The sequence below is a fragment of the Macrobrachium nipponense genome, chromosome 18 (assembly GCF_015104395.2).
Source record: "Macrobrachium nipponense isolate FS-2020 chromosome 18, ASM1510439v2, whole genome shotgun sequence".
Classification (NCBI taxonomy): Eukaryota; Metazoa; Arthropoda; class Malacostraca; order Decapoda; family Palaemonidae; genus Macrobrachium; species Macrobrachium nipponense.
In genome coordinates, this window is record NC_087211.1 from 64,808,091 (window position 1) to 64,833,661 (window position 25,571).

At 36.5% G+C, this 25,571-nt stretch overlaps 1 protein-coding gene across 1 annotated transcript in view; it reads left to right on the plus strand.

The window, feature by feature from the left end:
* LOC135196619 (uncharacterized) overlaps nt 1–10,297 on the plus strand; it is a 15,120-nt gene extending 4,823 nt beyond the window's left edge. The window contains exons 3-8 of the mRNA XM_064223460.1: nt 129–311; nt 1,174–1,342; nt 2,078–2,256; nt 2,766–2,893; nt 3,535–3,700; nt 10,025–10,297. Coding sequence (XP_064079530.1) covers nt 129–311; nt 1,174–1,342; nt 2,078–2,256; nt 2,766–2,893; nt 3,535–3,700; nt 10,025–10,297 — 1,098 coding nt within the window. The remainder of the gene's footprint in view (nt 1–128; nt 312–1,173; nt 1,343–2,077; nt 2,257–2,765; nt 2,894–3,534; nt 3,701–10,024) is intronic.
* Nucleotides 10,298–25,571: the final 15,274 nt, after the last annotated feature.

The following is a 25,571-nucleotide window of genomic DNA, read 5'->3' on the forward strand; positions in this document are numbered from 1 at the left end:
GCCTCTGAGAATTAAGAATGTTAGCCATTTGATCTGGTTAAACTGTTCATCAGTAATGTTAGCACAGTACTGCTACTTTTAAGCCAGTCTTTCCCTTTACACGAAGTACCTATCTTTGAATATTACAGATACCTGACTCCTACGTTCCTGAACTCCCACCACAGCAGGCCAATAACACAGCAGTCATCATTGAAGTACAGATAAATATCACCTCCATCAGGGCTTTTTCGCTGCTAGATCTCATGTTTGCCTTCGACATGATAGCCTCATATACTTGGAGGGATTCCAGGCTGACATTTTCAAATCTAAAGGTTTAGTCGATTTTAATAGTTTGAATTTGAGTGTAGGAGTTATACTATTTGTTGGTGCATGTGTACCATCAATAACATTTAAGTACACCTACTTACTAATTATGCACAAACATGTTCAACATAAGTTTTGCATAAAGTACAGTAAGTATACATATGCTTAATACTGTACAAATATGTACAGTATTAAGTACATACATAGTATTCCCAGTAGTAAACTATACTTACAGTGGTTTTAAACATATACAGTACGTAGCTACTGTGTATTATTATCAAAATTGAATATTTGAAAATGTACTTAGTTTCTTGCATTTATAACTGTGTTGCCAAGTATCGATCACCATCATTATTTGTCACCATTTCACCACTGTCATATTCACATGAACAATTTATTTACCTAGTACATGTATTTTCATGGTAAATATTGTCTCCAACATCAAATAGTATTCAGGAGTTTGCGGGAGTTTTAACAGTATGCCGTGATTTTTAAAATTAATTTACTGTATTTTGGCATAAAAAATAACAAATTACCAGTCACAGATGTCACCTCTCCATGATGCCTTTTTATGTATTTATTGTTATTAAACACATAAGAAAGTGAAGACATTTTCCTTCTTATAACACTTGACTGAAAATTTTGTATATACCGTAAGTAACTTCAACTTACCAGACTTCTACTTATCAGCTTGTTATGAAAGCGTTTGCTACGCTACCATTTTTTTTTATAATTTTTAAATTAAGTGTGAAGCACAGGTTTGTTTAAGTTGGCAACTGTGGAATTGCTGTGAGCAAGAAAATATCTAGAGGACATGCATGCAGGCTCTAATATAGGATCTTAGCTACACCAGATATTCCATACCAACAGGATAATATGGAAATGAACTTGGTGGGTGGCAATAGTGTAGTTTGGCGTCCGAAAGTATTCCATGAAGAAGGATCCGGAAGCAAGGTGAACATTGAGGAAAGGGTGTCTCAGGTCTATGTGAAACGAAATTCAGGACCTCTTCCTGACCACTTATCCCGCTTAAAAGAAGGTTAGAATTACTGTAAACATTTGCAAGAACCCATACTGGCATAATACCAGATTAATCATAAAAAGCAACAACAAATATTTGCAAGCTAATAATAAGTAGTAGAACAAAGCAGTAGTGTGTTGATAAGAAATTGGAGGCATTAGAAATTTTTTTCATGTACCAAAGCAATCCAAACTTTAATGCAAAGGCTCAACAGGTTATACAAAGCTACATTGATTATTTCAAGATTTGTAAGAGCATTGCAATCTATCAGTTATAAGAAAGATTTGTATTTTATGTTGCTTTAAATTCCCACAAATTTATATAGTTTACCATTTTATGTTACTGTAATTTGGAAAGATCAGTAAGCCTTTTTCCGTATTGTTACTTTGAACAACTTTAACCTACCTAAAAGCATCAAAGATTCTTGCCTTGCATTAATGATACTGTTATTACCTAACCAGCTCCTCTTTCTGAGGTGTTTCCAGCTTTTATATGTTATTCATATTCATTGTATGCATGCTTAAAATAATTTCATTATTTGTGTGATTTTTGGATTTAAAAAAATGATGAAATGTTGAATTAAAACATAAAAAAATAATATTACTGTATGAGATTTTTGTCAGTCTGTCATACAATATACAGTATTGCTAAAAAAAACTCCCAACTGTATTGTAAACGCTAAATAACCTAGTGTGAAGGATTTGAAAAGATGAGCTAGTATAATTATCTGATGGATCTTTCATCCTTCCACAGATGAACTGTACAAAGGAAGTGAAAATAACATTGTTGATCAGAGGACACTAACGGTAACATCTAACTGTTTATTTGACCTTTCAATGTACCCATTTGATGTTCAAACTTGCCAACTTATCATTCGATCAACTCATGGAATCAAAAGTGTAAAGCTGAATACTACTGGAGTGAACTTTGTGGTAGGTTACAACTTAAATACTGTTTCACGAAATATATGGAGTGAGGAACTTATCCAGGACCTAGTTTTTTTAAATCTTAAGTCTTGCAGTAACTTTTTTAAATGTATATAAGTTTTTATTTCAAATTCATTTATATATATGCCTTAGTCATTTGCTAGGAGGTTCCCCAGGCTTACCAGGCTTTTGTTTATCAGATAGAAATATTATTACTGCTGTGCCTGCTTCCTGACATCCACAGGCATGCATGAGTTAGTTACCTCACTTTTACAGAGACTAAATATGTGAGGCAATAACTTGTGGCATTGGCAGTACAATAACATTGTTTATTGAATACAGGTACTACAAAATGTAAGTCTGTATAAAAGCAGTGGTTTGTTCATTCCAATGAAACATTTTGCTTGGTCAGTAGTTGACACTGTTATGCATTAATTCACTGCTACTATCAGTGCATTTACTCTTTACTCTAATTAGTATTTTTAATAATCAATTCCCCATGACATACTGTTTAGGGCAAGCGTCGTCTCTTAGAGTACAACGTAAATGAGCTGAAATCTGAAAACTCAGAATCGCAAGGAGCAAGTGAAATCAGAATCTACATTAGATTTGTCAATCTGTACAACTACTACATTTCTGGCACGTAAGTGGTTTGGCATTTATCAAGAAGTATTGGATAAATTTAAATGTGCAAGTGATCTCTGTTCGAGTACTATTTGGGGTTCGGATGTCAGTTGTATTATAATTATAATACATACATTGAATTTTTGTGCAAGTGTAATATAGAATAGGTTTGGCACTTGAGTACTACTAATTACATTCCAGGCAAACTAAAGCATGTACATAAATTCAAATCTGAAATTTTTAAATATGGAAATCCAGTGTACATAATTTTTTGTAAGTTAAATTTGGTATTTCATATCTCCATAGGTATGTGCAACTTACAGAATATTAAAGGTTCTATGCAGCAAGCCTTCAGCCCAAGATACTGTACTCGATTCCTTTTAGTCTCCTCCAGCCTAATCTGACCAAATTCATCTTATATACCTTGCACAATTTTTCAGTTTGCATTTAATAACAAAATCCTTAAGGCAAGCCTGAAAAGTCCTGAACTGTAACTCATTTGTACATTTTTACCTATTTTACTATGAGTAAAATAATGGCATTAGTGTATAAAGTATATGCAGTAATAAAACAAGCACATGTATATACTTGATTGTATGTGTTATATAATTTTTGTGAAATATGAATTGCTTGTAATTTTTTTTTTTTTCATTTTCACAGCTATGTAGTACCTACAACGTTACTCATGACAATCACATATCTTACTTTCTTCTTTCCTCTGGATGACTTTACAAACCGTATCATGGTGTCACTAACAGCACTCTTAGTGCTTGCTGCACTTTTCCTTCAGACAAATCAGGCGATGCCAAGAACAGCGTACCTTAAGGTAGGAATGAAAGAACCTTTGATGCTTGTACTTTTAAAGACCTGTCAAAATTATGTAGGCAGTCCCCGGGTTACGACGGGTTCAGCTTACGACGTTCCGAGGTTAAGGCGCTTTTCAATTATATTCATCAGAAATTATTTCCAGGGTTACGACGCATGTTCCAACACTCATCTGTCACAAAAAATATGACACAAAAAATGCTAAATAATCAATATTTGAAGGTTTTGGGATGAAAAATGCAATAAGAATGCAGTTTACATAGTTTTTAATTAATGCACCCAAAGCATTAAAAGTTAGGTTTTCTTAGGATTTTTTACGATGTTCCGGTTTATAACGATTTTCGGCTTACAACGCGTCTCAAGAACTGAACCCCCGTCATAACCCGGGGACTGCCTGTATTGGTTTTGTAATAATGTACAATACTACAATTATTTTCATTCTGATTCTGTTGCCAGTAGCTACCTAATTCTAGATATGGACAGTCAGATAGCAATTAATGATTTGCAAACTACAATGGCATAGATGTACTGGAAGTTATGTAGCTTGTTAGCCCTTAATGGACAGATATTACCATATGAATAAAGGTGCGTCCACACGGTCGAACAGTGTCCGACAGACAAACATTGTTACCATATCATAGACGAAGCAGGATGACGTCATAAGCATTGTAACCATGGATGTAGATATAGCAACGGACAGTGGTACCAGATGAAGTTGTATACCAATGTTTTTACTCTGCTCACAAAGCAAAGACCGGCAGACAATTGTTAACTGGTAACAATTTTTGTCCGTCGGACATTGTTCGACCGTGTGGACACACCTTAATAATAATAGGTTTTGGGTGGTGGGCGGATTAAGTCATGGTGAGTATTACACGCCATCGATCTGTAGGAATCAGGCAGGAAAAAGGTTACATGAATTGACTAATGGCAACTTTTAGACTGTCTTGGTCAGCGTTTGTGGGCATCTCATGAGTCAGTTGTGTTCTTGACTTCTTGACTTGGAGGCGTATTGTGCTTCTCTCTCTCACATGACATCTTTTTATATATTTGCTCATAAATATACCTGCTGTTGGGTTTGGTTCTTATCTTTTATGATAATATATCAGTTATAAATGTAATTTTGCAAATAAATATTAGAAAAAACAAGTATAATCCAAAAAAGTTACTGCATCTTTAATCTCGGTATTTTTACATAAATATTTTAAACAAATATACTCGGAATTTGTTACCGATTTTAGTTCTTATCTGTTATGATACTGTGTGAGCTTAATTATAATTTTACAATAAAATAAATTATTAGAAGAAACATGTTTGAACTGGTAAAACTTGAGATTGTCCTGTAAAAAGGGGCCCAAAAAGGGGTTGTAAATAGTCACTTTCAACTTACCATGGCAGGTAGGGAGATTTAAAAAAAAAAAAATCTTACAACGTGCATTTACATGTCTTTCTCTTTCCATTGATTATTTTTCTCAAGTTGGCAGACTTCAAAATTTGCCTGGTCTAGGTGCTGGATAGTTTTTTTTTTTTTTTTTTACCCTGGCTCTTAGGTTTAGACTGCATAAGTAATTTATTTCCTAAGATAAAACATTACTAACACAGCCAATGCTGCTTATTTTTTTTTTTCAATTATTTTTGGGCTCTGTAACATAAATATCACACCTTTATATATATATATATATATATATATATATATATATATATATATATAGTAGTATATATATATATATATATATATATATATATATATATATATATATATATATATATACAGGCAGTCCCCGGGTTACGACAGGTTCAGCTTACAACGTTCCGAGGTTAAGGCGCTTTTCAATTACATCAGAATTTATTCCCAGGGTTACGACGCCTATAACGCTGATCTGGCACAAGAAATATGACACCAAAAATGCAAAATAATCAATATTTGAAGGTTTTCTGGATGAAAAATGCAATAAGAATGCAATTTACATAGTTTCAATGCACCCAAAGCTTTAAAACTAAGGTTTTCTTAGGACGTTTGACGATGTTCCAGCTTACGACGATTTTCGGTTTTACAACGCGTCTCAAGAACGGAACCCCTGTCGTAACCCGGGGACGAAGCTGTATATATATATATATATATATATATATATATATATATATATATATATATATATATATATATATATAAATATAATATATATTATATATATCTATATTATTATATACTTATATTATATTACATATACTATATACATATATATATGTTATAAATATTTATATTGTATATATATATATATATTAATTATTATATAGAAATATATATATATATATATATATATATATATATATATATATATTATATACACACATAGCATAGCATCATCATCATGGTGTAAACACATATTCACTTGTTGCAGTATTAAGAAAAGGATTCTGGCTACAGTGTGCCTTGATCAGTACTCTGTATGCTGTACTGAATATCCCTTCAGCTGAGATGCATTTCTTGCTACTGTCTTGTATTTCTCATCCACTTCTTTGGTGTCGTCCAGCTCAAGGACTCTGTCCTATTCATATTCAGCCCTCACTAAAGCGAAATCCTTCAGACACACTCAGTGTGAATCAAGAAAATAATACAGACCAACAGGCTAAAACTACTTCATGTATATTATAGTGGTACAGGAATATCATTGTTATTAATGCAATAGGTGCAGTGTATCTTTTTGTATATTTTGTAGTCCTCTCTTACTCCCATATCCACAAACCATACACAGACCTCATATGTAAACATATATATATATATATATATATATATATATATATATATTATTATATATATATATTATATATATATAATATATTATATATATACAGGCAGTCCCCGGGTTACTTTTTTTTTTACGGAACGGGGGTTCTTGTTTCTTAAGACGCGTTCGTAACCCGAAAATAAAACGTCGTAAGCCGGAACGACGTTCTTGAAAACATGTCCACATGGAAAAATTTCACTAATTAGCAATTTTTCTTAGGGCCGTATCTCTAAAATCATCACTAATTTACTTTTTTTCATGTGGCAACACTGTGTATTCACAAATTACTGTATATTTTTATTAAAATACAAGAGAGAGAAGAGAAGAGAGAGAGAGAGAGAGAGAGAGAGAGAGAGAGAGAGAGAGATTACCATAAAACCATTAAATTCCTTGCCCATTGTATGGCATTGTTAAGCTCGAGTGTCACTGGAGTTATGAGGTAGGGAAATTGATACAGAAAAAGACAAAGGAAGAATTTTCCTTTGAAATTAGTTATCGTATTATTTACTACTTTCTATTATTATTATTATTATTATTTGAAAATATAATAAACGCGTGCATCTACCATAAAATTCTCGTCATCTCAGTAAGAAACAGAGGAATTATCCTTACAAGTGAATTGAAAAAGGTCATTTTCATCTCTTTAAAATACGACCATTATGAATTTGTAATTAAAGTTTTATTATTATTATTATTAAATAACTGAAATTATCAATAAACATTTTACATACTAGTACCATAAAAATTCTTTCATCTTGGTAAAAGAGAGAGAGAGAGAGAGAGAGAGAGAGAGAGAGAGAGGAGAGAGAGAGAGAGAGTGTTTATCTCTCTCTGTTCTCTCAAAAATACTTATAACGCTTTTTCCAGCGAAAGAGAGGGAGGAGTTACCACTATGACACATTTATTATCTTGTGTGAGAGAGAGAGAGAGAGAGAGAGAGAGAGAGAGAGAGAGAGAGAGAGAGAGAGTTAACCTTAATTAAAAGTGGACATGGATAGATTAGTACCTATTGTATTTCTTTAAAATACTATCACATATGAATTTTGTAATTACAGTTATTATTATTATTATTATTATTATTTGAAAGTATTAAAAAACAAATAGTACAAGTACATAAAAATCTCGAGTCTCAGTAAATGAGAGAGAGAGAGAGAGGAGAGAGAGAGACGAGAGAGAGAGAGAGAGAGAGAGAGAGAGAGAGGGGGGGGAATTTCATGAACACGTGATTGCAACACTTGCAGCTCTTCCCCCTCATGGCTCTCACAGAACTTGAATATATCTTGACAGGGTTTTAGTACCTGGATCTCGAGAAAAGGTTACTGGAAGAAGACTGGGATTTCCTTCATTCTTCCATAATTTTTTAAATATAAGCTAAAATCTTACTATCTCACTATGGTATTTTCTTTAATGAATTGATATTATTGCTGTATAAAATAATATTAATATTTGAAAATGGTAAATCATTTATTTATCATACAAAAAAAAACATACATCTTTGTAGTAGAGAGAGAGAGAGAGAGAGAGAGGGAGAGAGAGAGAGAGAGAGAGAGAGAGAGAAAGAATTATTATTTTTATTATGGGATATCATTTCAACTTATTAAACTTACTAATACAGTATTAATCAAAATTAATATTTGAAAATTAGTAAATCATTCTTGTATTATAAAAATGTATTTAGTCATGAAAATAAACATCAAATACACTAATTAGTGATTATTTTCGTCGGAAAATACAGAGAGAGAGAGAGAGAGAGAGAGAGAGAGAGAGAGAGAGAGAGAGAGAGAGAGAGAGAAAACTATGGTTTTTATATCAAGTCTAAATAGAGTATAAATGGATTCTTTAAGTGAAATAATGTTTCAATGATATTTTGCTTTTTGTTTTTTGTATTAAAGGATGTGTATACTGTTTGAGAATGCGTTCCTTATCCTTGACTATGGTTACCATACAGTTTAATAGCGTAAATTAATTTTATGTGCCCTCCCCTCAGAAAACTAGTTGTTTTTTTCTGTTGTATGAGGTAATCCGTTAAAAAGGCATAAAAAAAACCGTCTTCTTTAACCCTTGGGAATTTGCGTTGTAAATCTCAACCCCAGAAAGGAAAACTTTTAGTTTTGTTTTAATTATGTTTATACTGGAAACAAGCATGATTTTTTTTTTTCATTATTTTTGCGCTTTTTGGGACTGTTATTAAATTCCTGCGGCCAATCCCAAGCTAGTTGTATTCATTTCGCTTCCCCCCCCCCCGGGGAAAAAAACTAGTTTTTCTGCCATATGAGGCGTCACTAAAAAAAAATGTAAAAAATACGACATAAAAAAAAGTTTTGTTGAAAATCATCATAACCTCAAAAAATTTTTGTTTTGTGGTTAAAAACCTAAACCAAAAAACTTTATTTTTTTATTTTATATACTGTGCTAAACTAAAATTAAAGGATTCTTATCATAGTATGCGTTTTTTTTTTTTTTTTTTTTTTAAAAAGCGTCGTTAAACTCGGGAGCGTCGGGAAACGTCAGCGTCGTAACCCTCGGAACAAGCGTCGTAAACCCAGGGGCGGATTTTTCAATGAACATTTAAGAAAAAGCGTCGTAACCTCGGAACGTCGTAAGCTGGACCCGTTCGTAACCTCGGAACGTCGTAAGCCTGTGACCCGTCATAACCGGGGACCGCCTATATATATATATATCTCTCTATCTATCTATCTATCTCTATATCTATCTATATACTATATATATATTTATATATATATATATATATATATATATATATATATATATATATATATATATATATATATATATATCATATATATATATATATATATATATATATATATATATATATATATATATATATATATATATATATATATATATACATATACATATGTACTGTATGTACAAAAATCTCAAGTGTTATGAATAAAATAAAAATGATTGTAAATTATCGTAGGTGTCACTATGAAGTTTTTCTTGAAATTTAGAAACTTTACAAGTTTGCCGCAGGTTACAGCGAGTAACGTACTCAATTTTTTTTTTTCAAGCAAGATGAAAACTTATAAAGCATTAAAATCTACTAATGTTAACTAACCATATGGCCTGGTAAACTTTGGGGTAAAGGTGAACTACAGGCAGTCCCCAGGTTACGACGGGGGGGGTTTTTTCCCCCGTCCTTGAGACGCGTCGAAAAGCCGAAAAAATCGTTCGTAAAAGCCGTAACATCATCAAAAATCCTTAAGAAAACCTTTACTTTTAATGCTTTGGGTACATTGAAAACTATGTAAACTGCATTCTTATGGCATTTTTCATCAAAAAAAAAAAACTTCCAAAACAAATATTGATTATTTTGCATTTTTTGGTGTTCATATTTCATCTCCCAGATGAGCGTTGTAGGCGTCGTAACCCTGGAAATAACGTCTATTGACAAGCGTCGTAACCCGGGGACTGCCTGTATTGGATATAAGAACTGTGGGTAATGGGGATTAATGTAGTACTTATGCATTAAGACTTTACGTTCATGACTTAACAAAGGTTTCTTCCATCAGCTTGTGGACGTATGGTTTGTTTTCTGCATTGCTATGGATTTCATAATTGTTGTGATTCTGGTGGTGATAAATTATCTACGTGAGAATTGCTACCACACCGTGACACCAAAAGATCTCACTGTGAAGAGTGACACTTCCCTCCCAAAATCCTTCAGAAAACATCCTCAGTTACCATGGTTACTCAACACCTCTTCCAGAATCATTGTACCTTTAGGATTCATTTTCTTTACCATAGGATATCTTATCTATACAGTTAATAATTGGGAGGGATAATATACGTAAATAAAATCACTTTAGCACTTTTTTTCATGTAAAAATGCAGGTTTAGAGGTATGTTTGCCATATAAGACGATCACAGTTTTATTAAATTAAATGACACTAAGTTGCTGTTAGTTGGTACATAAATTAAAGTTATTGTCATTATTGTACCAAAAAATTTTTTAAATCAGTAACTTCAAGGACTTTTAAAATGTTTGGCAAAGCTCACCATTACAAAAAAATTATAAACTACTAAGAAAATATTGGCCTTTTAGTGAACAACGAAGCTCATAAGTCAAGCAGACTGGGAACTATGATTATTATTATTAATAGGGGTTAGTTTTTCCAGACCTCTGAGTCTCAAGTAGACTCTTCTCGGGCTGGTTCTCAGGGATCAATCCTGAGAAGAAGAAGAAGAAGAAGAAGAAGAAGAAGAAGAAGAAGAAAAAGTATTAGACTATTTGAGAAAACCCGTCTTATTTAAAAAATTTATTTTATGATTTTATAATTGAAAAATCCCTGCTTTCAGCAAGAATATTTTTTCATTTCCGAAACTCCGCAGAAAATAAATAGATCTTTGCTGGGTCCAATTTGGGCACTCAACAAGCAAATGCTGTACTGTCATGGGTGTTTGGACACTGTTACATTTCACTGGGTCAGCATGTGGTGTGACATCAAGTGACCATGTGAGAATCTTGTGTGTCCTATACGTAGCCTTGCTAGGATCACCCTCTTTTGATCTTCCTCCTGTGAGGATGTCCTCCATGCATAGACTTCAGTTTTTATATTTTTTAAGTTTATTTGTTGTTGGCACCGAGGCCCATTCTTCTTTCCAATCCTGGTAAATTAATGTTTTAACTGATTTTACCCAGTCTGACACTGGGGCATATGAAATTGTTGGAGGGATAGTGCAGGCTAATTTGGCAGCAAGAGTCTGCAATATTCATTTCCTTTTATTCCCACGTGTGCTGGGATCCAACATATTTCCATTGATATTCTGATTGGAGGAGTTGATGAATTTTTATTTGGATTTCCTGTACTATTTGGTTTCCTGGTTTATACTGTTCTTATTGCATCTATAGCGCTACGTGAGTCACTGAAAATAACAGACACACTTGCTTCGCCTCAGATATCATATCTAGAGCCATCTGTATGGGCTGTGACTTCAGCAGTAAATACTGATGATATTGAAGGTAGGCTTTTTTACTTAACATATTTTCGAATATGCAGATGCTCCTACTCCAACATTATTTTGGAGCCGTCTGTATATATCATAAATTTGTCGCCTTTTCTTCTAATGTGCTCCAAAGCATGTTGGCGGTACATTTCCGTACTTGTCATTTGTTTTTTGAGTAGGTAAGACAGGGAGGTACATATCTTTACTCTATTTAAAATCCATGGTGGTGGCAATTCCATTGGTGGTGTGAAAAATTGGATTCATATTATGTATGTTCATTATGTATCTAGCTCTTTTTGGGAAAAGAGCTAGTACTATTAACTGCTGTTACTTGATTACAGTTTTGGAAGCAGTAAGTAAGCTGCAGGAGACGATCCCGCTTGCATTGAAAGACCTCTTTGTATTGTTATTAAATACGGTGATGTTTTAAGGGCAAAACACCTGCCTCCACCAAAAGTGAGTTTGTTGGGGACGATCGGAGGAAAGCTCCGTGCACAATCGCACGCCTTCATGGTGCCACTGCATCGAGAGATTTTAATGCAGATTCTGAGGCGGATGAATATTATTGGACAGCAGTAATCTATAAGGATAAGACTGTTGCCTTTATATATAATTAATAAAAATGTCTCGCTTTGCTCCCCAATTTAGTGTGTGATAACTTTTTTAATATGGTAAGGGCTTTGATGTCTTGGCTTTAATGTATTTGATGTGCTCTTTCCAATTTAAATGTTGATCAAATATTACTCCTAGATACTTGATTTTTTGTTTTGTACAAAATTGTATTTCAGTGCTATAAAGATGCAGTTTGATTGTTTGGTTCTTCATCCACCTTTTGTCTTTGTAGAAGACGATTGCTTTTGTTTTATCAGTTGAAAATTTAAATCCAACTGAATTTGCCCAACTACATATATTTGAAATGGCAGTACTGAGAAACTCTCTGAGCATGTCTCAAATTACTACTCGTATAGTAAATGACAAAGTCATCAACATATAAACTGTTTTTACACAACTTGGTAAATTTATATAGTAATGTCATTGATTGCTAAAGCAAACAATGTACAGCTCAAGACACTACCTTGAGGGATTCCTTCTTCCAATTTATAGGTTACTGAGTAGGAATTTTTCTACTCTTACTTGAAAAGTTCTGTTGTTAAGAAGTTCTTAATAAATATTGGTAAGTGGCCTCTTAGTCCCTCTGGAGTGGATTTGTTTTTGCATGATGTTATGTTTCCATGTTGTATCGTATGCTTTTTCTATATCAAAAAAATATAGCTACTGTTAATTTCTTTTGTTCAAAGCCTTTTTTGATATGATCTTCTAAATGTGTTAAGGGATCTAGGGTTGATCTGCCAGCTATTGAACCAGATTGTGTTGGTGTTAAAATGGATTCTTTGGTTATTACATACGTTAATCCTGCATTAACCATTTTTCTAAGATTTTGCATAGGCAACTTGTTAGAGATATCGGTTCTATAATTGGATGGATTACTTCTTGCATCCTTTCCTGGTTGTTTTATTGGAATAATTATGGCATGTTTCCATTTATCAGGAAAGACACTCGTTTTAGCCAGATACTATTGTAAAATTTTAATAAATATGATTTAGCTATAGGAGCTAATTTTTCTATCATGTTTCAAATGATATTTTATCATATCCTGGTGCAGAGGGATGACAAGAGTTGTATGGCATTATCTAGTTCATCCATGTTAAAAATATAGTATACTCCAGGTCTTCAAGAGTTTCAAAATTGAGTATTATATTTTCTTTTGTTTTTGTTTTCTGATACTTTGAAAATGTGTATCTAGGCTGGAGTAAGCACTGATGTTTTCAAAATGTTTCCCAATTATGTTTGATATTCATAAGTATCATGGTATATTTTTCCATTTAAATGTATTGCACTTCTTGGATGTCTTATATGGTTTTCCATTGATTTTCCATTATCTTTTGCCAGACATCCCTTGTGGATGTGTTTGAAGATATGTTTGAGACATAATCCTTCCATGATGCGATTTTTTCAGCTATTACCGTTTTTCTAAATTGGCTGTATATTTGTTATATAGTGGTTTAATGTGGTTAATTGTTATGTTTGTTATAACTATTTTGTTTAATATGTTTATACTATAGGGCATTTTGTTGAGTGATTTAAGGCGAGTTTTGAGTCTGTTTAGATTGCGACTCAATATATGTTTTATTTTACTAATGTTGTTAATGTTGGATTCCACCATGGGACAGGGGATTTTGTGAATGTGTTTGGTTTTTGGAATACTTTTATCTGCAGCATTTATTATGAAGTTTGAGAAGGATTCACATGTAGTATTGTGATCTTCATTTATGTGGAATGGTGGTATGTTTCGTGTGTATAGGAAATATTTATCCCAGTTAGCTTTTGGGATATTATATCTTGTAGGTGGCAATATTTTGACATTACTTAAGTAGTTCAGAATGATTGGGAAATGGTCACTGTGTATGAATCGTCTAGGACGTTCCATTCAAATTCTCCGCTACATCATTTGAACATAATGAAATGTCAATTGAAGAAAAGGTTAGGTGTGTATTTGAAAAATATGTTGGAACTTCACTTTCATTGAGACAACTACAGGTTGTGTTTCATTATAGTATTCTCTATGTTGATTCCGGATGTGTCAGTTGGGGTTAATAATACCCATAATGGATTATGTGCATTAAAATCTCCTACTATAAGTAGTGGTTCCTGTATACTTTTGCTAATAAGTGCAGAAAAATCACTGAAAATTTGCATTGAAATTTGGTGGTTATATAAATTACAAATAGTAATTTTACTTTTATCAGGCATATACAGTTTAATGATGTTATTTGATATGGCATAGATGGTATGTCAACAGGTTCATATGTAATGCTATTATGAACGTATATGGCTGTGCCTAATTTTCCACCGTCAGTTGGTGAATAAACAGGCAATTTTATTAGTGTGGATATTTGTTAGGGTTACTTCCTATATGTTGTAGACATATGCACATTGGGTTGTGGTCTCGTATGATTCTTTGTAATTCACCCAGACGTAGTCGGGTTAAGAGACCCATTATAATTCCATTGAATGATTTTATATTCCATTATTGGGAGGAATTGGTGTTAAATTCTGTAAATATTTGATTGCTGATTTTACTTTATCTCGTAGTTTATATGCATTTGAATTTATTTGTGGTTTTTTAATCGTTGTATCTGTATGTTGGTTATTAGATTCTGCAGTTGTTTTTCATAGTTGAATATTAATAAGTCAATTTTTGATTTTATAATTTCCTTTTTGTATTTTAGGATTCAGAACATAATTCGTTCTCATGTTGGTGTGTTAAAGGGCACCTCCTTAATTTGTAAAATTGTCAATACAATTTCGTACTGTGTCCTCTGTCTTGGTGTTAGTTAGTTGGTTATATGTACTTACAAAGCATTCATTACAACCACAAGATGAAGTTTTTTTGGTGGTCTAGCTTTAGAAATTTCTGGTTTTGTAATTCTATTGTTCCTTTTCTGTAGTGATAAGGACTGTTGGTTTGCGGGGTTATTTGTTTTGTTGTTGTTAATGGGATATTTCGGTCTTGTGGATGGTGGGGGGTGATAGTTATATTTTGGTTTGGTTTAATGGTATGATTTTCATTAGTATTATTTGATGGAAATTGTAAAGAGTGATATTTACTGTCCAGATGTTGGCTGTTTGATTGAGATTGAGGGTAATTGTGTATTTCCACTTGTGATGAGGTTAGTTTTAATATCTTTTTTAAAATGTTCTCCTGGTGTAGTTGGAGTCTCTTTTGGATGATTGTAACTTTTCAATATTTACTTTTTTTCCCTTAGGTAGGGTTCTTTCTAATTCTTTTCTTTTGCCAGTTCGATTATCATCATTATTTAATTCTTCTTCTATTGAAGTTCTTTTTTCCAAGTTTCCAGGTAACTGAATCATCTATGTTAGTGGTGGTATTAGTTGTTGTAATATCACTTTTATTTTGGGCTTCAGTATTATTGGTATGAAATCCAGTTTCCATGTTTATACTATCTTGTTTGTCATTGTGCTGTTTGATGTCTTGATTTTAGTCACATTTGAAAAGGTGGGGGTTTTGGATGGATTGTTAACGCCTCTTACTTTTAGCTCAAGTCTGGCTTCCATGACTGACATTCCTGTCCTATTTATTAACAACTGAAGTTCTGTGTTTATATTGGTAAAATGAACACTCCTTAGATTTTGTGTGATGGGCTAGTCCACAATTAATACATTTTGATTGATTACAGTTCCAATTAGTGGTATAGGTCATACTGATGCACAGACTGCACATATAGCTTTATTACGGCATCTTTTGTATGTGTGTCCATACCTTGAGCACTGTGTACATTGTAGTGGTTTAGGAACTAAAGGACGAACTTCTCTATTTTGTCCAAGAATTTTTATTTTAAATGGTAAGTCTTGGCCTGTAAATTTTATTTTGGCAATGTTGATATTTTTACTTTTATCTTTCCTACTTGAAATAGAGTTATATTTTCTAAATCGTGGATATTGTTATATCTCAATTTTAGGGAGTCTAGCAATAGTTATTTTGAAGGAAGCTCCTGCTCGCTATTGGGTAGGATGACTGTAACATGTACATAATTCAATGTTTCATGGCTTGTAATTATTACCTTTATATTATTTATTTCTGTTATGCTTAAAAAGGCAGTGGACTGCTTTTTATTGGTTACTTGGATAAGCCATTCATTGTCCTTGATGTGTCCGCATTCCATGTTCTTGTGTTGGATATATGTTAAGTAATTTTGTTTTCTAGCATCGCTGCTGAGATTTTGTTGTCAGCTTTGAGGACTAGAAATCTTGACCAATTATCTGGTCCAAAGAGGTCATCAAAATGTACCAATGTGGGATTAAGTCGGTAATTTTTGTTTCTTTTTGGTCCTTGTTTTATGTATGTTGCTTGTCTATTATGATTTTTATATTTTTCTGTATTGCTGGGAGGATTATTTGTCTCTAATTCAGAATTATTGTTCATCATATATGGTTCCATAGTACGATATTGGAGTTTACCAATCTATTTTTGTTTGTTTCTTTTTTATTATTTATGCACTCTATTTGGTTTTTCTGGCTCTGCTGCGTTACTTGGAACAGGGTGTTCCTTTGTATTCTTTTATAGTACTTTCACACTACTTGTGGCAGTACCTAGAAATTCGGGGAGTGACGTGCCAATGGTCATCAACTGTGCCGTAGTTTTTCCATCATGGGGAGCCCAGGGGGTACTCAAATCAGTTTATTTCACAGTCATAAATTTGAGTTGTTCAAAAAAAAAAAAAAATTCTGAAAAGATATCATTGGCCCTTCACGAAGTTTTAAACTTCTGCCAAAGGCACAAGTGAGAAAGGACTCCCAAATGTCCGCATCCCTACCCTACCCCAAAAGGGGATGGCATAACATGATTAGTATGGCCCAAGTGTAAGCAGAACCCACTTGCTAGGACTAAGAGTATTATGTTAATACAATTATCCCCATCCTAATCACATTATGGGCAAACTGGATAGAATGCCGAGAGTTCTATTCCTAGAACCAGGGCCCCCCTGGAATCCGTGGTCCAGCTCCACAGAATAGTTCCGCCTGAAAAACAGGTCTGAACATTGTCGGGTAGATGATGATCTACCACAGTTCTCACTATTTAGCTTCGGATTTAACTCACGTTTAGCCATGATATGTTTTCTCATTTATTTGCTTTCAAAAATTTTTCTTTTGGCAAAAAATGGAAAAGTCCACATAAGTTTACTCGAAAATATATAATGTCATATGGGACTCTTGGGTTCGAACCTGGGAAGAGATTCCTGAGGTTCAAGAGCCCCCTCACCACGTCAAGGTGGTCCCAAAATGAGGGGGTGGGAACTATGAACACCGTTATGTTTCGTAAACAACAAAGTTAGACTACCTCGATGATTTATCATTTCAGTGACTTCATATTATCTATCAATGTTAAAATGGTATTGTATCATGAGTACCAATAACAAAAATTGTCTAATATAATTGCCTTATAATAATGGTACTCTGGGTAAAGCTAGTAACAAAGTGAGAGCTTGCTCACCCTAATGTCTAATTACGGTAATTACCTAAGGTAGTTAATTTAACTACAATTGTTTTGTTTACGGTATTGATGGTTGTGTTATACTAGTGATTCACTTGAATTACCTATGGTTTTTACCATTGTTGCAGTGTTTTGTTTATGTCACTAGTTGTGAGGGTAGTTATTATTGACACAACTATCAACACTTCAGGGGTAGGCATATCATTAAAAATCTCAGCAGGATTTAAGGTTTGCTCTTTTTATACTAAAAAAATGAGACAACCCCCATTCTGGCTTTTTATACTCTGCATGTAAGACAACCCCATTTTGGGGGAGATTTTTAAGGTTAAGAGGTTGCTATATACAGTAATAAACTACTTTAATCACCACTGTTTCAAGTGCACTCCTTTCAAAAGTCAGAATAAAAAAATAGTCAAAACTTTTTGTTAAATGAATTTGTGACTAATCATGTTATCATAAGCAGCAAATTTTATTATTCTTATTAGTGTATGGTATAACCAGACTTAATTTTATATGTTAAATTGAAAAGTGTTGATTCCAACAATATTTCCGTCAAGGATATACGTATTTCCAAAACTTTATATTAATTTGTAGAAAGGTGGGTAATCATACTGTGTGTTTGTGTCCTTCTGCATTGATGTCATTTGGTGTATTCAGTAAAAAGTACCATGGGTATTTGCATAGTCCCTTGAAAATATTGATTCTGACAAAATATTTCCAAAATTTGATATTTTGAAGAAAAGTGTGTAATCATATAAGTTCGTGTTCTTCTGCATAGTCATTCAACAAAAAGTACCATGGGTATTTACAAATATAGCAGTACCTCAAATAACAGTTAGTTTACACTCCAAATGGAATTGTTTCTATTGAATGCACGTTAATAAAATTGATAAACCTTTTACATTCCTCTGTCTTTTCACACAATTATTTTTGAAATCAGAATGTAATTTTTTTGGGTAGTTTCTTTTTATGAAGAAAACTGTACATTAAAGTATTGCATGTGTGCATAAAGGCCTTTAATCATAGCCTCAAATGTACATTTTCCTAAAGAGAGTACAAAACTTTCATTTTACTTAATTGTGCCAAAGTATTCTGTAGCAGAATATCTTTTCAAGCCAGCTTGCTTGCCATAATGAAAGGGCAACACTTCTAGTGAACATGAAAATTATTCAAAATTTTGTGTGAAATGTTATTTTCATGATAAAATAAATTTTTGAACATACTCACCTGTAGTTATATATATAGCTACGTCCCTGCGTCACGGCAGAATTTCAAAACTCGCGGCAATCGCCGATTGGGTAGTCAGGTGCACCACCTGTGCGCCTCTACCAGGTACGTAGCCACCATACCAACTATTCTCAGGATCTTCCATGCCCATAGTTTCTAGAGGGAGGGGGCGGTGGGAATTTAATTATATTATAACTACCAGGTGAGTATGTTCAAAAATTATTTTATCATGAAAACATAACATTTTCAAACATCTAAACTCACCTGGTAGTTATATATATAGCTGATTAACCACCTTTTGGTGGAGGGTCAGAAAACAGCTATCATCGTTGGAATTGACATAAGGGTTAATAAAAACACAAACTTACGGGTTCGTACCTGTTAAGGAAGCTGACTTTAATGATATCCTGTCTCATTGTGTCTGCTTTCCTTATGAGGTCCAGCGATCCACCCAGGGGGCTGAAGACCTCTTGGAGACTGTCAAACCGGTCAAACCTCTATGTGACTAGACTCCCTACAATACTCTTGTTCCGGGCACTACTAAGGAACAAGTTGATCACCTGACTAAAGATCAATGATTGTGGAAGGACTGCATCCAGTCTCCACAAAACAACCATAACTTTTCAATAGTTCCAAGAGAAGAAAAAGAGTATTGGATTATGGGTTTTTTAAGGGGTAGACCCTTTTCCCACTACTGAAAGAGCTGCTACAAAACGGACCCAGTGTGTAGCAGTCTTCATACAAAGTTTGCACTTGCGTTAAGATAGTGCGACGCAAAAAACTGACTTGCTCCTCCAGAATGTTTGCGTCCAGGATATTCTGAAGAGATCTATTTTGTTTAAATGCTACCGAGGTTGCTACAGCTCTAACCTCGTGAGTCTTAACTTTAAGCAGCTTCATATCTGCTTCAGTACATGCTGAATGCGCTTCCCTAATTAATTGCCTTATAAAAAAGGATAGCGCATTCTTCGACATTTGCAGAGAGGGTTTCTTGACCGAACACCAAAGCCCTTCTGAAGTGCCACGTATTTGTCTCGTTCTCTCCAGTAATGCCTCAGAGACCTTACCGGACAAAGAACTCTCTCTACTTCCTCACCCGTGAGATCCGAGAGGTTCGGAATTTCGAATGACTTGGGCCAGGGTTGAGAGGGGCGTTCGTTTTTTTGGCTAGGAATCCCAACTGTAGCGAGCAGATGGCTTTTGCCCTGTCTGGAAACCTACAGTTTTGCTGAAGGCATGGATTTCGCTGACCCCTTCTTTGCTGTTGCTAGGCTAATCAGGAAGAGAGTTTCATGGTGAGGTCCTTAAGGGATGTTTCCTGTAAGGGTTCGAACCTGTCACTCATGAGAAACTTGAGGACTACATCCAAATTCCAAGATGTTGAGGATTGTATTCTTTCCTTAGTTGTCTCGAAGGATCTAAGAAGATCTTGTAGATCCTTATTATCAGATAGATTAAGGTTTCTATGCCTGAAGACAGCTGCTAGCATGCTCCTATTAACCCTTGATAGTAGAAGCAGAAAAGTTACGTCTCTTCTTGAGGTATAGCAGAAAATCTGCTATCTGAGTCACAGAGGTACTGGAAGAGGAAAATAGAGTTGTTCCTGCACCATCCTCTAAAGTCTCCCCACTTCGATTGGTATACCTTAATGGTTGAAGACCTCCTTGCTCTTGCAATTGCACTCGCTGCCTCCCTCGAAAATCCTCTAGCTCTTGTGAGTTTTTCGATAGTCTGAAGGCAGTTAGCTGAAGAGCTTGGAGGTTTTGGTGATACCTTTCCAAGTGGGGCTGTTTGAGTAGATCTACTCTTAACGGAAGGCTTCTTGGGGTGTCCACCATCCCATTCCAGTACCTCTGTGAACCATTCTCTTGTCGGCAGAAGGGTGCCACTAGAGTCATCCTGGTTCCTTCGTGAGCCACAAACTTTTGTAACATCTGTGTACCACTTTGAATGGGGGAAAGGCGTACACGTCTAGATGTGTCCAATTCAGAAGGAACGCATCTATGTGGATTGCTTCGGGGTCTGGACTGGAGAACAGTAAGTCTCCATCCGTCTTGTCTGCGCTGTTGCAAAGAGATCTATGCAACGGGCCGCCCCAGATTCGCCATAGACTCTTGCAAACTCCTGATGGGAGAGTCCATTCTGTTGTCAAGACTTGATGTTTTCTGCTCAGGATGTCTGCTCTCACATTCTTTTCTCCCTGAATTGAAGCGTGTTACCAGAATCACGTTTTTTTCCTTTTGTCCAGAGGAGCAGTTCTCTTGCTGCTCTGTATAGAGAGACTGAGTGAGTCCCGCCTTGTTTGCTGATGTAGGCCAACGCCGTTGTGTTGTCGGAGTTGACCTGTACCACTTTGTTCCGGACTACGCTCTCTAATTCCTTGAGAGCTAGGAAACTGCAGTCAATTCTTTCAGATTGATGTGGAACTTTACTTGCTCTTCTTGTTCCAGAAGCCCCGAGACTTCTAACTTCCCCAGTGTTGCTCCCAGCCCGAGTCCGAGGCGTCGGAAAACAACACTAGGTCTGGGTTCCTCTGCTCTAGGGAGAGGCCTTCCTGGAGCTTGACGGGATCGTTCCACACTGTAGATAGTGTTTCATGTCGTTCGAAACAGGAATACACATTGACTCTAGTGTCTTCTTCTTGTCCCAATGCTGATTTAGATGAAACTGCAGAGGGCGTAGGTTTCAGTCTTCCCAAGGAGACAAACTGTTCTAGCGAGGAAAAGGTCCCCCAGCAGACTCATCCATTCCCTCGCAGAGCACTTCTGTTTCTTTAGGAAGTTTCTTATTTTCTCTAAAGCTTGTTCCGTTCTCAATGTGGACGGAAAAGCCCGAAAAACCTGACTCTGAATCCTCATCCCCAAGTACAAGATTTCCTGGGATGGGATCAGTTGGGATTTGTGGTGGTTTATCAGAAGGCCTAGGTCTTCTGATAATCGAATTGTTTTCTGAAGATTCTCCAGACAGTTGGCGTAGGAATGGGCTCTGAGGAGCCAATCGTCCAGATACAATGAGGCTCTGATGCGTTTCTTGTGTAGCATTGCTGCTACGTTGCTCATAAGTTTTGTGAAAATTTGAGGTGCGGTATTTAGACCGAAAAACAAAGAGCTCGGAATTGAAATGTTTCTGTCTTGTAAACAAATCTTAGGTACTTTCTTGGAGTTTGGGTGGATCGGGACGTGAATATAAGCATCCTGGAGATCCAACGAAACCATCAGTCGTCTCGTCTGACTGCAGCAAGAACTGATTTCGTTGTTCTCCATAGTGAATTTTGTTTTCTTCACGAAAAAATTCAGGGAACTCACGTCCAAAAATCGGTCTCCATCCGCCCCAGCCCGAGTTCTTGGGGACCAGGGAATAATCGATTGTAAAACCCGGAGGGACTCCAGGTTCTGAACTCTTTCTATTGCTTCCTTCTGAATTAGCATAGAAACCTCTTGTTGTATCGCTAGAGTCTTGGACTCCTCTCTGTACTTGGCTGACAGATCGATCGGTCTTTCTGCTAAGGGGGGTTTTTTCCAGAAGGGGATCTTGTATCCTTCTTTGAGAAGCTGAAATAGACCAAGGATCTGCTCCCTTTTTCTCCCATGTTTGCCAGAAATTTTTGAGTCTGGCTCCTACCACTGTCTGAAGAAGAACTTTGTCAGACTTTATTACTTCCTCCTCTGAAGCCTCCTTTCTTGGAGTTTTTGTAATAGGTCTTGCATTCCCTCTCCTGAGGGATCTACCTCGAAAGGGCCGAGAACTACGTGGTAGAGGAGTGGTTTCTTTAAGTTTCTGTCCTGCAAAACTTGACGGTAACAACTCTCCTTGCTGCTTTAGTCATCAGATCTTGTGTCGCTTTTTTGAGTCAGAGCTGAGGATACTTCTTTTACCAAACTATGCGGAAAAAGATGAGTCGAAAAAGGGAGCGCGAAAAGCAGTTCCGCTCTCTGAGTGAGCGTTACTCCACTCGAAAGAAAAGAACAAAATTGGGCCCTTTTCTTCAACGATTCCAGCTGAGAAAGGGAAAAGGGCTGCTAGCTCGTTCGATCCCGTCTCGAAGCGCTTTGTCAATGCATGGACATAAGTGTTGGAAAAACGAGTTCTTCCGTTTTGGTAGACTTCAAGTTTTCAATTTTGTCTTTGTCCCAACGAACCCAGAGTCCAGTCTAGGAAGTTAAAGACTTCGAAGGCTCTAAAAATCCATTTGAGGAGGTGGTCCATTTCAGAGGAAGACCAAAACACTTTCGTCTTCCCATGGCCGTCCGACGAGAAGAGTCCACAAGACTAGAGAAGTCCCCATGGGAAGAAGCTGGAAACTCCCAAACCTAGGACTTCTCCAGTGTCGTACCAGATGCTGGATCTGGAAGCTAATCTGGCCGGAGGAAATGAGAAAGCTGTTTTTTCCCTGGTCTTTCTTAGAGTCCATCCATTCTTCATTAATTTCAAGGCTCTTTTCGAAGAGCGCGATAATACCATCTTCGTAAAGTCGGATTCTTTAGAAGCCTTCCCTAAAGTGAACTCTGAAGGTGGAGAACGAGGGGCAGCTGGCACAAAACTTTCTGGAAAAAGTTCCGCAAAAACTTTCATAAGCCTTTTAAGATCTGCTGAAGGTTGTAGATCTGTTTGATATTCTTCCTCGGAAACGACTTGCATCTGATCAAAAGGAGAATGGGGGATGTCTTCATCCTTTCTTCTGATTGAGACACAACTGATGTAGCGATGTCTGTTGCGTTTGTTGCATCCTCTGCTGTCCAGTTTCTTGATGCCTGGAGTCTCGGCATCCTGTCTCATGACGATTTTCGTCCTGGCGTCTTGCTTCAAGACGTTTTTTCGGTCCTGGCGTCTTGCTTCAAGACGTTTTCGTCCTTGGCGTCTTGCTTCAAGACGTTTTTTTCGTCCTGGCGTCTTGCTTCAGACGTTTTTCGTCCTGGTGTCCTTCCTTCAAGAAAAACTTCTTTCGTCCTGGCGTCTTGCTTCAAGACGCTTATCGTCCTGCTGTCTTGCTTCAAGATGTTTTTCATCCTGGCGTCTTGTTTCAAGACGTTTTTCGTCCTGTCGTCGTGCTTTAAAACGTTTTTCGTCCTGGCGTTTAACAGTAAGAGTAGCAGGTTGATATGACTGCATAAGAGAGGAGAGTTTCTGCTTAAATCTTGCAGTACGGAAAACTGTGGAGCTTCTTGCTGCTGGGAACAGACTAGAGAAGTTGCAAAGTCAATCTCTCTCTCTTCATTCTGTTCGTCTTGAGATGAAAGGCCTGAAGAACGCCAATCCGAAGGAGGAGCAGGAGCATGCACTGAAGGCATCCAATCGTCCGATGCTTCCTTTACTCCTACCAAAGACGACGGCCGCCTGTGCGGTATCTTACGTCTTATATTGGTAGGAGAGCAAACATCGGAGACGAAATGGAAGCGAACAGGAGTTGTAGCACGCACCGAAAGTCTCCCTTCGTCCGATCCTTCCTTACTTCCTGCCAAAGACGACGGCCGCTTGTGCGACATCATGCGTCTTGATTTGGCAGGAGAGCAAGCATCGGAATCGAAAGAGAAACGATCCGGAGTTGCAGTTTGCACCGAAGGTTTCCCCCTTTCCAATATTTCCTTGCCTCCTACCAAAGACGATGGTCGCTGTGCGACGTCTTACGTCTTAATTGGTAGGAGAGCAAATATCGGAACCTGAAGGGAAGCGCTCGGGGGCTGCTCCAATGACTACATCCTGGACGCTCTTGACGTATATCGTCCTGGCGTCCAGTATCAAGACGCTCGGCGTCCTGGGATTTCCTTTTAATGGGTCTGGATTTAGAAGTCTGACGCCAGCCCCGTCTGGGTACTGCGTCGTCAGAAGACGAAGAAAAGAAAAAACACTTTAACCTCGCCTTTCCTATAGCGAGGGTGAGCGTCCTGGGGATCGTCTACAGGTACGCTCGAGGGGACGACCGCTCGGGAGCTAAAACCTCTCGCCTCCCTTCGTCGGTCGACTTTCCTTCTCACAGGGGTTGGTGAGCTTGGAAGAGGTCTAGGACTAGGAGCAACGGACAAGTCCGAGCGGCCGCACCCTCCACTGCACTTGCACTAATTTCACTAATATCTCTATATTAGACCATAATTTATCCCTGTCTTGTGCCAGGGATTCTACCCGTTGACCAAGGGCTTGAATGGCCGTCATCATGTCCTGTAATGATGGACTTTTACCTGTTTCTGAAAACTGGATTTGGTAATGATACAACAGGAGGAGGATCAATAGGATTATCGAGGGATAGAGAACTATCTATTCCTTGACTGTCTATGGAGGAGCGAGACAAGGTCTTCTTCGCTCTCCTTATCTATCCTCTCTAATTTACGCACATAGCGGTAATATTCATCCATTCAGTCTCAGGCAAGCCCACACATTCATCACATCATCACCCTATTTCCACAAACTTTTCCTCTGCATTTACTACAAATAGAATGAGGATCTAAAGAGGGGATTTAGCAAGTCTAGTCTTGCAACCTTTTCACACCAACATTCTCAAACTTGAAGCAGAATCAGACATGAGAGAAATCAAAAAGAGAGATCAAAAACAAGCAAAGGTCAAACCAACAATAATTCGAAACGAAATCAAAATCCAATCAAGCGAAAGCCAAAGCCAAAGTGTACTTCACCAAATAATACTGCAAAAGACACGGGCTATAACGAGCGAAGTTCCAACGATGTCACCGTAGCGGCGGGCAGGGAAGATCTGAGGAATAGTTGGTATGGTGCTACGTACCTGGTAGAGGGCGCACAGGTGGTGCACCTGACTACCAATCGGCGATTGCCGCGAGTTTTGAAATTCTGCCGTGACGTCAGGG